The sequence below is a fragment of the Vespula vulgaris genome, chromosome 1 (genome assembly GCF_905475345.1).
Source record: "Vespula vulgaris chromosome 1, iyVesVulg1.1, whole genome shotgun sequence".
Lineage (NCBI taxonomy): Eukaryota > Metazoa > Arthropoda > Insecta > Hymenoptera > Vespidae > Vespula > Vespula vulgaris.
In genome coordinates, this window is record NC_066586.1 from 8,128,099 (window position 1) to 8,144,219 (window position 16,121).

The 16,121-nt window shown below is 35.5% G+C and overlaps 1 protein-coding gene across 1 annotated transcript in view; it reads right to left on the reverse strand.

Annotated features, from left to right (window-relative positions):
* LOC127071374 (neurogenic locus Notch protein) overlaps positions 1–16,121 on the reverse strand; it is a 188,356-nt gene that overhangs the window by 138,433 nt on the left and 33,802 nt on the right. The window contains exon 2 of the mRNA XM_051010649.1: positions 12,743–12,821. Within this exon, the coding sequence (XP_050866606.1) occupies positions 12,743–12,821 (79 nt within the window). The remainder of the gene's footprint in view (positions 1–12,742; positions 12,822–16,121) is intronic.

Consider the following 16,121-nt stretch of genomic DNA (forward strand, 5'->3'; position numbering starts at 1 on the left):
ATAAGATTTTTTTAGGAATTACTATTAGTTAAAGTACAAAGACTTTAACTTTGTGCTTCGATTGTATTTATCTTTCGCGTTTATTAAAAGGGATATACTTTGATAAAAATATTCGAGGGATACGAAGGAGGATTGAAAAAATTGGAGAAACGGAAAAAGAGAGAGAAAGAGAGGAACTGAAGGTCGGGTTCGTGCGTGGGTGTATCCATGTTGTAGAGGAAAATTATCATTTGAAAGGAAGACCCGTACGTTCCTTCCGAAATTTTATATTTCTTTCGATTAGCGTCGCTTTACGAGTTAACGTTGGTAATAAATTAATAATAAAGGAATAACGAATATTATCGACGCAATATCAAAGAATAGTCACGTCGAAACTCGCGATCGATATTGCTTTTTATCTCCCCATACCGTAGGAAAGAGATCGTACCGTTAAATATTCTATGGTATATAAAAAAGAAAAAACAAGAAATATAAAGTATAGATATATATCTACACACACACACACACACACACACATATATATTTTTTTATATTTCTTTTAAGTTGGACTTCTCGAGAAACGCGAGATAATAATAAACGATCTAAGAAGAATGGTATGCAGGGACGAAGGACGATACGAATGTAATGGACATTTCAAAAGCGTTTCTCACATAGACAGCATGCATATTTCTCTTCGAGAGCACGTCTATTTTGCGTTTAGCCATCAACGCAAAGATTTTCTCCGATGACATTGGAAAATGTATTACCGTTCGACTTCATCGCGTTGCTTTTATGATCTACTTTCTTCATTTTTTTTTTTCTTTTTTCTCTCTTCTTTTTTTGTCCTTTTCTTTTTCTTGTTTCTTTCACTATCTTCATACACATCGGATTCATCGAACTCGATACTAAGTGTATTGAAGCATGTACGATAAAAGAGAGCGATCGTTCTTGAAGGATATTGAAATTCTAATGGCATGCAAATGTGCTCAGTAAAAGGATCGTTCGCGTAGAGATACGATATCACCTTGTAATTGTGAACGGGAATGTGTTTGTACGAGAAGGAAAAAAGAGTTTAATGATATGTGCGTGATCAAAGGAATGGACAAAAAGTTGACGGTGATTTGCAATAAGATGTAAAAAGAAAAGAAGAAAAGAAAATAAAAAGAAAAGTTTTCTAAAGGGATAACTTAGATATTACGAAGTGAAAAAAATTTAATAGAACTATGCGTATATAAAAATTTAATATACTATATGTCGTATACGTGTACGACGATGTATGATTTAAAAAAAGAAAAAAAGAAAGAAAAAAGAGAGTAAACTGAAAGATAAAAAAACGTATTGTTGAAAATCATATAGCATTAACGATGATAATAATAATAATAATAATAATAATAATAATAATAATAAAAATAGTATATGCAGAAGTATACGCGGTATACTAAAAATGTAATATAGCCATGCCGTAGATCAAGTTTTTCTTATTAGATAATCGCATCAAATCACTGCAATTAATTCTCGTGTCTCTTCGTACGTTTGCGAAGGTATGCAACATTCTGTTAACCAACGCATGATTCGACCGATCGATTTTTCCGATAATTCTCTCAAGTATAAAAAGTCTCATACCGCGTAATGCAAATGCATCTTGATCTGACATCGAAATAGTGACGTTTAAGAGACTTAGAATCATTTTATTTATATACACATTAACACCGATCAAGCGAAAAAAAGAAAGAAAAGGAGAAGAGAGAAACAGAGAGAGAGAGAGGGAGAGAGAGAGAGAGAGAGATAGAAAGACTATCGATAAAAATTTCCGCAACTGCCGTCTATAAAGAAGATTAACATCGACGGAAAGAAATTTTTATTAGCGATAAAATGTAACGATAGGCTACATTAATAAAGAAATATGTAAAAAGAAGTTAGAAGAATATAAAAAAAAAAAAAACATACATTCTATGTATGCGTATTCGTGTATTAGAAAGAAACAAAAAGAGGATAATAAAAATATTTGTTATCTTCAAGAATCGAAGGGAACTTGCACTCTCTCTTTCTCTCTCTTTCTCTCTCTCTCTCTCTCTCTTTTTCCCAAGAGAGATTCAGTAAATCGCCTATCTACGAAGGCGGCAGCATTAACAGCGCTTATATGCGCCCAGCGACAGGAATAAAATTCGCTAGACTCGCTGTAAAGGAGAGGCACTACTCATTTTTCACGTTCAGCTCGGTTGCACACACGCCGATCGCAATTAAGCTTCGACTTTACTCTTTCTCTTTCTCTCTCTCTCTCTCTCTCTCTCTCTCTCTCTCTCTCTCTCTCTCTCTCTCTCTCTCTCTCTCGTTCGTTCAGATCACTTGTGTGTATGTATGCGAATAGAAATCATGTAAAACTTGATAAATACACAGAGAGGGTGGAAAGATCATAGAAATATTTACTAACCGCGCCTATGAAATAACGGACATGTCTTTTCGTAGATGTAAAACGTAAAAGATTCTATAATATGTTTCCGAAAGAAAAAAAAAGTGAAAGACAGAAAGAGAGAAAAGAGAGAGAGAGAGAGAGAGAGAGAGAGAGAGAGAGAGAAAGAGAGGGATGAGAAAGCAAAAGAAAAAGAAAAGTTTTCGCTAACCTAATAAACCTCGTAGAATACATGAGAACTTACGAGTTCGATGTAATCGAACGTATAATTCGATCTTGTTGCTGAACGAAAAGTGGAATAAACGGGAAAGTTCTGCTTACACACGATCGTACGTACGTACATACGTACGTACGTAAGTAAGTAAGTAAGTAAGTAAGTAAGTAAGTAAGTAAGTAAGTAAGTAAGTAAGCAAGCAAGCAAGCAAGCAAGTACGTAAGAGCAAGTCCGAAGGAAATTTCCTTTTTCGTTTTGAATGAGTCGATGAAAATAACTAAACAAGCTGTTAATTCGTTTCTTCCCTTATACATATACTTATAAATACGCAACGCATTTGAACGTATTAACTTAATTAGCCGCGTAACTTACAAGAATCCTTTTTTTATTAGGATAACAACTAACATTCTACGGGATACATCTTCATACTATTACTGCAACATGGACGAGTTCGAGTTACTCTTTAGAGAAATTACGCGGCTCGTCGAAGAAGACGAAAATAACGAACGAGTTGTCGTATTCGTTAAAAAGAAAAGAAGTAGAAAAAGACAGAGAAAGAGAAAGAGAGAGAAAGAAAGAGAGAGAGAGAGAGAAAGTAAGGCTCGCGCAAGAATCGTTAGACGTGTGTCTCTAATAAATGCTAAATAATCTTTTTTCGCTCGAGAACCAACGACAATCTCTATGGCAAGGTTCTACGAACAGACCAATCGCTGTGTCTCCTGACAATATTCGCGCTGGCAATCAGCACGTCGGTGCTAGCTGACAACGGTTTTGTTTGCGTCCGCTTCATTATACGTTGCTGTTCCTTCTTCTTCTTCTTCTTCTTCTACTCGTCTCCTTCTCTCTCTCATACACTCTCTCTCTTTCTCTTTCATCTAGCAATGCTCAGCGTTGCTAGTGCACTAACGAGAAGAAGCCTTCCTTCTGTTCGAAGCAGTAACGCGGACGTGTTCGAAGTGTCAGACATCTTTAACGTTGCTACCGAGTTACTCGGACAAGTAAATAACGATGAGCTCAAGAGTTAAATTCTTATCGTTCGCCATTTGCATGCAAATATACATTGACGATGAGATACTATTCCTTATAAATAAAAATATTCTTTACCGATAATGAGATCAATTTCGAATAGTGACGTAGGCTAACCATAAAGAAATTAGATGTGAGAGAGAGAGAGAGAGACAAAGTTAGAGTTAGAATTCTACTATACTATCTAAGATGATTGAAATTTAAAAGAACATACATATACGACTTGTCAAGTATTAAAAGTCAAATAAAAGTAATGAAATTTCTTGTTGGAAATTTGAATAAAATGATGCATCGTATATCACACATATACATATGTAATTTATTTAGAAAGAAAGTAATAAAGAAACGATTACTTGCCGAGTGAAAGATAATGTAGAGAACAGGAAGGATAATAGTCTATGTAAGAGATATATTTCACTAACGCGAATTATATCGTACGATGCATCCTAACAACAACACCAACAGCAACAACAGCAACGGTAAGAACAACATCGCAACGTCTTACGAAAGTCGATATCGATACTCTCGAACGAATAATTCTCGAACGGAATAATTCTCGATGATTATAAGCGCGTGCTCGGTTGTAAGAGAAGGAAAAAGGAAATAGTAATAAGAAAAAAAAAAAAGAAAAGAAAAGAAAAGAAAAAGAAAAAAATTCAAAGAGGAAAACACAATGCTCTAGAGATTTATTGGATATCTTTCCGGCGCGGACCTTGTTACACCGAAGCAAACGGAAATAGTCGTAGTACTTCGTAAGGAGCACGGCTTCTCACGAAGAAGAAGGCCTCTAGCCGGGACCGTTTCGTTGGTATTCGCAAATAACACGTTACGAATAAGAGGATGCGAGAGTTCTCCTTCGCAAACATTCCGAGTGCCTTGCACTTTCGTCGATAACCATAAAGTACGCAACAACGTACTTTTTTCTTAGCATTATATACAGATAGAGAGGGGGTGCATAGATATTTCCTTTTTCTTCTTTCCTCTTCCTTTTCCTTCTTCTTACAAAAATAAAAACAAAAACAAAGATACGAAACAATGTCAAATGGAAATAACGAAGTATACGAAATATATGATTATAAGATACGAAATAACGCGAACGTATATAAGTAAGTACGGTAATGTAAAATATGATAATATGTTTACGTATGAGTAATACATACGCCATGATAAATCCAAATACGTACATAGACGATTTTCTTTGTTTTCTTTTTTTTTTATTTTCATTCTCGTTCGTCCCTTAGGACGAATAACCGGTGACAAGCAATTTTAAGATCGTGAGTGCTAGTGGAGTATTAGCGGAGGATGCGAGGAGAAAGACGAGGAGGAAAAAGAAGTGGGTAGACGCGGACGTAGCCGATCAGCGAGACAAGTGCCTGGAAACGAATATTGTGCGCGGGCGAGGCTAACGGAGAAAGAGCCCCGCGTATCATTATGATTTTCGGTGGTGGGGAAGACAGTGAGTGAGAGAGAAAGAGAAAGAGAGAGAAAGAAAGAGAGAGAGAGAGAGAGAAGTTCATACTCGAGTTTGTACGGATATCCGAAAGGAGTGGGAGAGAGATGGAAAGAGCGTAAAACCCCATACGAAAGAGAGAAGACTGAATGCGCCACGAAGGAGATTACTCGTAGCGGGTGTCGAGGTGATCCGAGCTCGGAGCGCATGCGCGACGGCCGTGGGAACGCGCGCACCCCCCCTCCGACTCACTTTCCTTCTCCGTCCATTATCCCCTTCGCTCGATGCATCTCTCCTTCTCTCTCTCTCTCTCTCTCTCTCTCTCTCTCTCGCTCTATCTTTCTTTCACTCACTCACTCACTCACTCACTCTCTTTCTCTTTCTCTTTCTTTCTCTCTCTCTCTCTCTCTCTCTCTCGCTCGCACACGTACGGTACGCGCCCGGCGTCGGTCTCGGTTTACCCGAGAATTCCCGATCATTGCCGAACAAGCACGATCTGCAAGCCCGCGGGCACGTCGTCGTTCAACGGCTGCACAGGGGTGCTCAATAACTGGGTGATCTTTCTTTTTCGATAGAAATTATTCTTTTTTTTTCTTTCTTTCTTCACTTTTCTTTGTTTTGTTCGTTGGAATTAAGATTGTTCGTACTTTTTATAAAATGGAGATATTTTTTATTAGATACTTGTGTTAAACGTACGTTAAATTGTATTAAAAAATAGGTATATAGAATGCGTTTTTATCACGCGTTATATGTGTGTGTGTGTGTGTGTGTGTGTGTGTGTACATGGACAATGGTTCCCCACCTTCTATGCGAAGAAAAAGGCACATGATAATGCACGACGCCGTGCTCGCCGCAGGGTGCTCTAAAAAAAAAGATATGTATTTTGACATGCCGCTGTAACCTTCGTCATCCATCGCCGATTCGTTCTCCCGAAGATTTTACGCTCACTGAGCTATGAAACAAAGCGGTGACGAGTACCACCCCTTCTTCGAACCTCTTTCTCTCTCTTTCTATCTCTCTCTTTCCTTCTGTCGTTTCTATATATGCGTCTTTATGTCTTCAAATATTTCTTTTAAATACACGCTACGAAATGACTCACGGAAATAAATGAAAATAAAAATGATAACGTTTCAGAGTCAAGCAATCATTCAAAAAGCTAATACTATTGTAGCTAAGCTAATCTAATATAAATCTACGTGTATATGTATTATTCATATTTAATGTATATTTGTGTGTACACCTATATATACATATACACACACACACACATATATATATAACTTTGTTTTAAAATAAATTTGTAAATATCTTGTTGTAAAATTGTAAATATCTGTTTTTTAATAAATTTGTAAATATCTTTATATACTTAATTATATTTTTGGAAATTAAAGGTCAAACGCACCTAGAAAAAAAAGAAAGGAAAAGAAAAAAAGAATTTCAATATAATTTATCTATCGAACATATATAACAAACAAATATATGATTTATGAACATCAGCATGTTGCAAATTAATTTATCGAGCTTGATGCGAGTATGACGCTCCCGCCTAAGCGTAAAGCAAATAAGAAAGGACATTACTGTATCCTCTGCAATCTACCTAAATCACCTGATGTAGCGGGAGACGGCGGTAGACCAATAACTTCCCAAGCCGGAGCATCTTCTCCCTATGGAACAGATGGCAATGATTCTGTACTAATGACAGCCATCAATCCGTGGTACAGTCGTGTATCCAGAAACGGCCGCGTTTATGAATACGAATAAATATGAGGAACCACCAACGTCTTCGTAATAACAAAAGAGAAAGAGAGAAAGAGAGAGAAAAAAAGAAGTGACAAAGAAAGAAAGAAAAAAAAACAAAAAAAAAAGCACATAAGATTACTTTCTTCGTTATAAGAAAGATTGCATTATTCTATCCATAAATATAATCCATGATTATCGTAATATTCGATCAGATTATATACATGATCTTTAAATTTATAATTGAAATTCCAAATGATGAAGTTATGTATTTATTTATTTATTTATCTCATTTATTTTTTATTTCTTTTCGTGCATACCGAATTTTTCCTCGATCGTTCGTTACTTTTAATTCATTTCTTTATTTATTATTTTATATTATTTTATATATGATTCTAATAGTAAATCGTAAGAATCATATTTTTGCATATAAAAGTAATCAAGGAATTTTGATAATGTTACGCGATAAATGTCATAAGAATGTTACAAAGAAAAAATAAATAAATAAAAGGAAAAAAGAAAAAAATCGGGAGAGAGAGAGAGAGAGAGAGAGAGAGAGAGAGAGAGAAAGAGAGAAAGAGAGGGAGATGAAAAGGGCGTGTACGTTCGAACCAAAGAAAAACATTTGCATGAATCCCAAACGAGTCGAGGAAATCTATTGGCAGAAAAGATTTTCAATCCCCGGTAGCTACCCCTGTTACGACTATTGTTGCGGCCATTTCAGCTATAAAGTACAATTTGAACGGAAGCGCGAGACTCAGACATATACCCCTAACGAAGAATGCCCTGTGACTGGGAGGGGTGCGTGCCTATCCTCATCCATCATCGTACATATGTTACCCCGTTAAACGAACCCTTCCAGACACTATAAGCTGTAAGGACGAAATAAGGGTTTGAATCTTGAAAAAATTTCTTGAAATAACGGTCAAGCGCATGTAACTATATATGTATATTATTTATTAGTATATATATATATTATGTATTTATCATATATATTTATATATATTTATAATATATATTTACAATTAGATTATTTGAAAAATTTTGTCAGTCTGAATAAAATCTTAACTTTCGAAGGATTTATTTTATCAGAGAGGAATTCAAAAGCTTCCATGAAGATGAAAAAAACTTTGTAAACATCAATGGAAATTATATTTAATAAGTGACGTAACAATTTATTATTATCTTTTGTATCAAAAATGAGGAAAACTTTTCGAGATCTACTATGCGTTTATGTGACTTATATAGACATATAACAATTATAATTATACGTATTTTTATATGCACAAAATATATCAGATCTCTCGAAAAGTATCGTTCGTTAAATAAATAATATATATATATATAAAAATAACTATTTTCCAAAATTCTTCTCCAGAATCCTGAAAAGCAAATACAATAGCTCTATGCAATAACACAATTCAAAAATAATCAATAATATTCGATAGGAAAGGACAAATCGGATTTTAACGAAAGGGTAGAAATCAACGATAGAAATGGAAAAATATTGTTTTTCTCAACTGTGGAGCCCTTTCTGGAGAAAGAGAAACGAGTCGATGTGGCATTCGAAACCATGAAAGAAAGATCCATGGGGGTCACGTGTCCAAGCACGTGACCTGTCGACACAGCTCGATACACGCGACCGTTATATGCATGTGTATGTGTGTGTATGCGTTTATATAAGTATATCAATGTATACATATATATATATATATACGCGGAAGAGACGCGAGCACGAGCTGGACACTCGCGTGAAAACGCATAAATGCACAAGTGCATATTGTACGTAAAGCACAGCCTCCGGCTGGATGGATGTCTCGTTGGCTTGCTACGTGAATTCTTCTTCTCTTCATGGCGAGGCGTGCGCGTATGCACGCACGTGTACACGAAAACTATGAAACGTGCTCGTTCGAAAGAGAAAAAGAGAAAGAGAGAGAGAGAGAGAAAAAAAAGGAGGGGTGCTTTCTGCTCCATTGTGCAGGACCCCTCGCATCCGTTCGGCGGTTGCTTTAACTTGCCATATTGTCAAGTGCCACTGGCTAAATTTGTTATTCTATTGGATTATGGGAGGGACATATCACGAAAAATGGAAGGGGGATATATCTCTGGGCGATCGTGCACAAAACTAAACCTTGATTGCTAGCTTATCTTTCACAGGATATATTAAAGTACGGTTTTAATGTTTGTCATTCGTCGTTGTTGATCTTTCCTTATAAAACGTTTTCTTATACAAGACTTTTTTAATAATTTATTTATTATCTATTGAAATTTTTACTATGTATTCTGTTTGATATCTCTGCAAAGCTCTGCAGAGCTACGAATTTTTTTTTTTTTCAAACATCTATACGTTTGATTAATAAATTTAAATTAAAGTGATATTTTCAATAAGTACGATCGATAAGAAATCAAAATTTGAAACGTTGAAAGGAATCGATTAAATATAATCTCAATTGATCTCTTGATTTAATCAAAAATCTAATCGGTTAACGGGACTACCGTAAAAGATTTTATTCTCAACGAGGATTAATTATTTTCGAATTATACTACGATCCACATACGATACTTGATTAACTCATGTTTCGTAAATTAAAAATAACTTCTTCACGGAAATGCACAGTAAATCAACTTTTTTCCTTTTTTTTTTTTTTTTAACACCGTATTAAGTGCTATGTTAGCTGTCGTGAATTTCTTTTTTATTTTTCTTTTTCTCTCCCCTTTTAGTTTTGATTCTCACCGATCCGTTCAACTTATAATCGCCGGGGGATAATACCAGGCGTCTTTATCTTTACCTTCTTATTCGCCGAAGTCGCGCACGCCTCCGTAAAATTGCAAATCGTAAGGCCGGCGAACTCGGCGCTCCGCCTTGTGCATTGGGAAGCCGCTAATTAAATAATTAGTTTGTTGCATTTTCTTACGAACGACCGAAACACACTCGGCATCTACGTCAAGGCGATTAAGCGAGTTCGATAAACAGCATAAAATAACTTCGATTACAAGCTACTCGAATCTTTTAGGAAAGTCTTTTTTTGCCGTCCAATATGGATGCTCTTCGCATAAACGATGACTATATTTTGTCCACGTGATATTCTTGCGGAATGTAAATAAAAACCAATAAAAAAAAATAAAGAAAAAAGAAACAAATACAGATATGATCTCGATGTTAATATATTCCACTGAGTTTAATCCTATATAAACGAATTTTTTTCCTGGTTGGAAGAAGAAATTATATAATATGAAAGTTATAGTATGTATATATGATTGTACTATTAAATATTACTGATATTTCGGACGTACATGTATGTGTATCTACATATGTATGTGTATATATATTAAATATATACGTGTATACATATATGTGTATATATATATTTAATATAATTATACTATACGGATATATTATTCTAATATGTTATATAAATGTAAACTAATACTTGGTAGCGCAGAGGATAAAAATTGTAGAAATTTTCCGAGAAAATAGGCAAAAGATTTTCGTCGAAATTAATCTCGGTTCTTGATTTCTAAGAAAATTACTTGGCTACGTATGAAGCTGAAGTTAACACCAGCGGACGTAGGCGTTGATGCGGCGTGTGCGCAAGATAAGAGTAAATTGAGAGAAAGAGTGGATGAAATAAGAGTAGAAAATCCAAGTAAGTAGCTCCGCAAAGCCGGAAAGGTGGCTAAAGCTTACATTAGATGGCTAGAGATTAGACACAGTCGAGGTCACGAGGGCTGTAATACGTTCCGTACCGTCAATCTCGGACTTGCAATTAAACCTAATACCCTGAATATTACGGCACGTTTGATTCGCTATAAAGACATACCGACTTGTAAAAAAACTCGAGAAATAGTTACATTAGACTGCACAAGGCATAAGGAAAATTACAAATTAAATCTCAGGTAGAAATTTTCATTCACGAAACTTTCGTCATTTTCTAAGGTACAAAATACAATATATTAATAGTTTCTAAAGATCGACAGTTAAATCTTAACGATATGTAAATCGACAATAATAACAATTATTCTTGTATTCGTTTATTAAATATATTTTATCGAAAACTCGTGAAAGAAAAATTTTGCGAAAAGGAACAAGTCGGATCGTACGATGAGGAAAAGTGTTTCAAGTTCGACTCGCATGGCCGAACAGTTGTTGATGGTTGTGCGAAGTTCTCTGTATACCGGTCAACAACGTAATAATAACGATAATAAGAATGATGGAAGAATGGCGGAGGAGGTTGAGAGAAGGTGGTCACGTCATGTAATAACGGTATACGTATAGAGTAATGTGAAAGGAGAAAAGAGAAAGAGCCAGGGACAAGTTCGGAAGGGTCAAATTCGTTTGTAGTTTCCATGAGAAATCAATTTTTTCGTTTTCTCCGATGGAAAAAAAAAGAAAAGAAAATGAGAAGAAAAGAAGAAATAAAAAAAAAAGAAAGAAAAAAAAGAGGAGAGGGGAAAAAAATACACTTCGTTAACTGCATTCCAGTCGCAGTCACTTTCATAAAAGTTTATTTGTATACGGATTAGTCGTGATCATTTGAAAGAAAATAGATAAGCTACGAAAGCATCAAAGTGACCGATAGAAAAGTGAAATCTCCGATGTCTCGAGTTAGAGGTAATTCAGATGCGTCTCCGGGTCACGATTGTCGATTATTACCGCTATTACCGTATCCGAGCTCATCTCGGTCCATCGTATCATCCCATTCCGTACCATCCACCTCCCAAACCGGTCGCGTTCGATATTACATCCCGTCGATATTGCGAGTCGAACGCGATAGAATCGAAACGATTTCGTTCGAGAGGATCGAACTCGAAAAGATTTTTCTTCAAACGTGTCCACGATAAAGAGATTATAGAGGAAATCTTTTACCTTTTTTTATCGTCTTATTTGCTGCTGCTGCTGCTGTTTTTATTTTCTTTTTTTTTTTATCTCATCGTTGATTATGGTTCCCAAGCGAACGAGATCGAGAGAGCGAGAGAAGGAGAGAATTTGATTGTCTATAACGGAATATCAGCGGAAAATCGGCAACGTGAAGCATTAGGCCGCATTTCGAAGTAATGATTTACGGAGAAAAGCGGGAGGATAATTTTCCAATTATCCATGGGGATCGCGAGCCCTTCGGCACTCACGTATCGGACCGCGATCACGATGCGCGATCATGACGCGATCACTATACGAGCTAAGCGCGACTATTAAGATCGGCCAAAATCTGAATAACGTAGTAATTCAATTTTTCTATTTAAGAAAATATTCATAAAAGCTTTTTCCTTTGTTTCAAAGCTTTTATACATTATATTGTTATAATAAAAAAAATATATAATAATATAAATATAAATCTTATAAATGTAAATATACGATGTTGATATAATTTTCATTATCATAAATCTACATCATACACACATACACATACATTTTATATGTATATGTGTACTTGTATAATTTATGTATATATGATATTAATCATTTTTCTGTGAAAACTTTAGAGACAAGACGATTTCGTATCTTCAAAGAGAGCTAAGGAAATATGATTTTCCATCTCTCTTTCCCATTCTCTTTTTCTCTCTTTCGACCATCCTCTTCCACCCTTTTTCCTCTTTTCCCTTGTTTCTCATTCTTTTCGCGTGGGAGGCCGCGATACGTCCGGTTCTCTCGCCCCCTCTTCCACCCTCTCCCACCTTTTTCCTTCTGACGCCGCCTTTTGCCTCTTTGCGGATCGCCAAGCTCGCATGCAACTCCTCCTGGCAACGCTTCACCATGTCGAAAGGAGTTTTTTCATCATTTTCTCGAGATTAATACGCTAACAAATGACGGAAGTAATAGTCGAAGAACTTTCGACTAACGTATAAATAATAATCGTTGTACTAATGTTTATTACTATCAGAAACCTAAGAAAAGATTTCATATAATCGACTTTTTTCCTTCACTTACTTGCAATGCAATTCTCCTCGTACCGTTGACGTGCAAATTCCGCCGTTCTTACAAGGACTCGGTGAACACGAGACGAAACCTGAAATAAATGAACAATCATTTAGAACTTAAACTGATCGTAAAACTTTATCATTTATATAATTAGATCGAATATTACGATAAATTACGATACGCAGTAATTACGTTTTTTCTTTAAATAATATATTTGAGAATGTTGATTTCAGAAAGTGAGGATTAAAATAAGAAGAAAAACAATATTAAAATGAAATAAATGTAGCAAACGATCGAGGAGGACTCGGTAAACACGAAATGAAACCTGAAATAAATAAACAAATAACGTGATCATTTGGAATATAAACTGATCGTTAAATTTAAAGATCATATACATAATCCGATCGAATGTTACGATTAATTAATGATATATCTTAAATATATTTTTTTGTTAATTATATATTTGAAAACATTGATTTCAGAAAACAAAAAAAAAGAAAAACAATATCAGAATGAATTGAAAGTAGCGAACGATCAAGAAGGACCCGATAAACACGAGTCGAAACTTCAAATAAATAAACAAATAACGTTGTCGTTTGGAATTCGAACAAATTATTAAATTTAAATATCACTTATACAATCCGATCGAATATAACGATAAATCACGATACATCTTAGTTATCTTCTATTTTTTAAATAATATAATTGAGAATTGATTTCGGAAAAAAATAAAATAAAAGAAATAATAAATAGAAAAACGATATAAAAAATAAATTAAAAGTAACAAACGATCGAGTATCGTAAAACTCTATAAACACGAGTCAAAAGCTCAAATAAATAAACAAATAACGTCGTCGTTTGGAATTCGAACGAATGATTAAATTTAAATATCATTTATACGATCCGACCGAATATTACGATAAATTACGATATACCTTAGTTATCTTTTTTTCTTCTAAAATAATATATTTGAGAATTTTGATTTCAGGGACCGAAATAAGAGAAATAAAAAATAGAAGAAGAATATTAAAATGAATTAAAATTTGTGATCGAAAAGACGTATGTTCCTTATGTGGATGAGAGAAAAGATGTGCTACTCGAACCTTCACTTATCGAACTGGCAATTAAAGTAAACTTCGAGTATATGGAAAGAAGAGTGAGTGGGAGAGAGAAACGGAGAGAGAGAGAGAGAAGAAAAAGAAGAAGGAAAAAGAGAAGAAGAAGAAGAAGAAGAAGAAGAAGAAAGTGCGCACGAATCCTAAAGGAACCTTTGACACGGCACGCAAAGTGAATTTTCGTGTAACCCCGTCGAAGAAGATAGAAAGTTGTGGAATGAGGAAAAAGAAGGGGGAAGGTGGGCAAGCAAACCCTTTCGTATTTCGCGACCACTTTTAAGGGAGCGCGAGGACCTTGCGAAGGGGTTGTAAACACGAAAGAATCGTCGAACTTGATATCAGATCGATGCGACTTTACTTCCGTGAAAGAAACTAAAAACTGAACAATAGATAATGTAGATGGATAATTCAACGATATCATATATATATAATAAGTATTATAAAAAAAATGAAATATTAATAGAAATAAGTCAGATTTGATCGATGAAAATTACGACAATAAAAAATTATTTTATACGATCTTTTTGTATATTCTTTCATCTTTTTCTTTCTTTCTTCCCTTTTTCTTTTACATTGATGACAATTAGAAATTATTTCAACAATACGTAATTGTTTATCGAGAATAAGGACGATTGGAAATTATATATGTGGAATTTACGAGTCGAATTTATATCAAAGAGAATAAAAATTGTAAATAATAATAATAATAGAAAAAAAAAACAGGATAGAAGAAACTTAGGATTTAATCGATAATTTATTCGATTTTCTTTCGCGTTTTGGTACTCGTAAAGATGCTCGGGAGATACAGGATCTTACAAAAAGCGTGTAGAATCTTAAATATTTCTATAAAACGATGACGCTACGTAACATCGAACTCGCTGCACGCTTAGTCGTTCCTAGGCATCGATTAAGAGAATTTGCATGTGAGCTTTCCGTTCTGTTCTTTAGAGCACGTTTCGTGCGTATTTCTACGGGTACATCCTCTCTCCTTCTCTCCCTCTTTCTCTCTCACTCTCACTCTCTCTCTCTCTCTCTCTCTCTCTCTCTTTCTACACGATGATGTTAGCGATTCGATAAGACTCGAACTAAATCACACGCGCGGAAAGCGCGTGTTAGGAGCTCGATTAACGTAACGTATCTTCGCATAAACCACGTCGCAAGACTAATGGACACACGCCAGTGTTGCTATAATAACAACGCGGCAAATAACTGCTTAAGGGCAACGAATGAGAGAGAGAGAGAGAGAGAGAGAGAGAGAGAGAGAATGTGTGTGTATGTGTATAAGAAAAAGAGAAAGAAAGAGAGAGAGAAACAGAGAGACAGAAATAGAGAGAGAGAGAAACAGAGATACAGAAATAGAGAGAAAGAGAGAGAGAGAGAGAGTGTGTGTGTGTGTGTGTATATAAGAAAAAGAAAGAGAGAGAGGGGGAAATGTATGTGTATACGTATAAGAAAAAGAGAAAGATAGGTGGGAGGCAAAACTCGACAAGCACGTTGTACTTATGTTTTATCAGGGTACACAACCCTATAGAGTCCTACGTGTTTGTCTACGTGACCTTCGATCCTGTAAGGCGCTAAGTGATTCCCAACTTTCTCGAATTTACCACTAACGATCTGAGTCGCGTTGCTCTCGGAATAAAATACTCGCATAATCGGATTTTTACGTATAACGTCGATTTACGTGGCAGATGTTAAGAGCGGCGTTAACGGGGTACGGGGAAAAGAGGAAGTTGACGATCTCGCAAAAAGGTTCCTCATTTCCTTCGTGTCTACGTATGTAAAGAAGGTACGTACGTCGTGTCGGTACGAGACTCGTTTCACGCATAAATTCCCAAGTCTTTTATTCGAGTAGGATGCTCGACAAGGATACGTTTCAATGAATCTTCCCCGTTGGTGGTTCTGATATTCGAAACTATAGTGATTAATGGCTGAGTATATTATTAATAGCGAATGGGAAAAAGAAAAGTACTTACGATGGAAGGCATCGTCGTATAATCCGAGTCTCTCGTGACGTAATATACGTATGTATACAAGAGATCACTATTGGGTATGTCACGTAGGCGTAGGACGTTCTCTAAGAAGAGACTTTCGTTCTAAACGCACGAAAATGTCATTGTGACGGTGAGAAATATGGGAGTCCTTCGCGTTCGCGACATGGTCGGTCAACCTCGTCGATGAAATTCACAATAAAAGAGAGAAAGATATACGCTTTCGAATTTTCGTAAGTCTACGCAACTGGCATTAGAAAGGAAAGAATAAAGTTGCCCAACAAT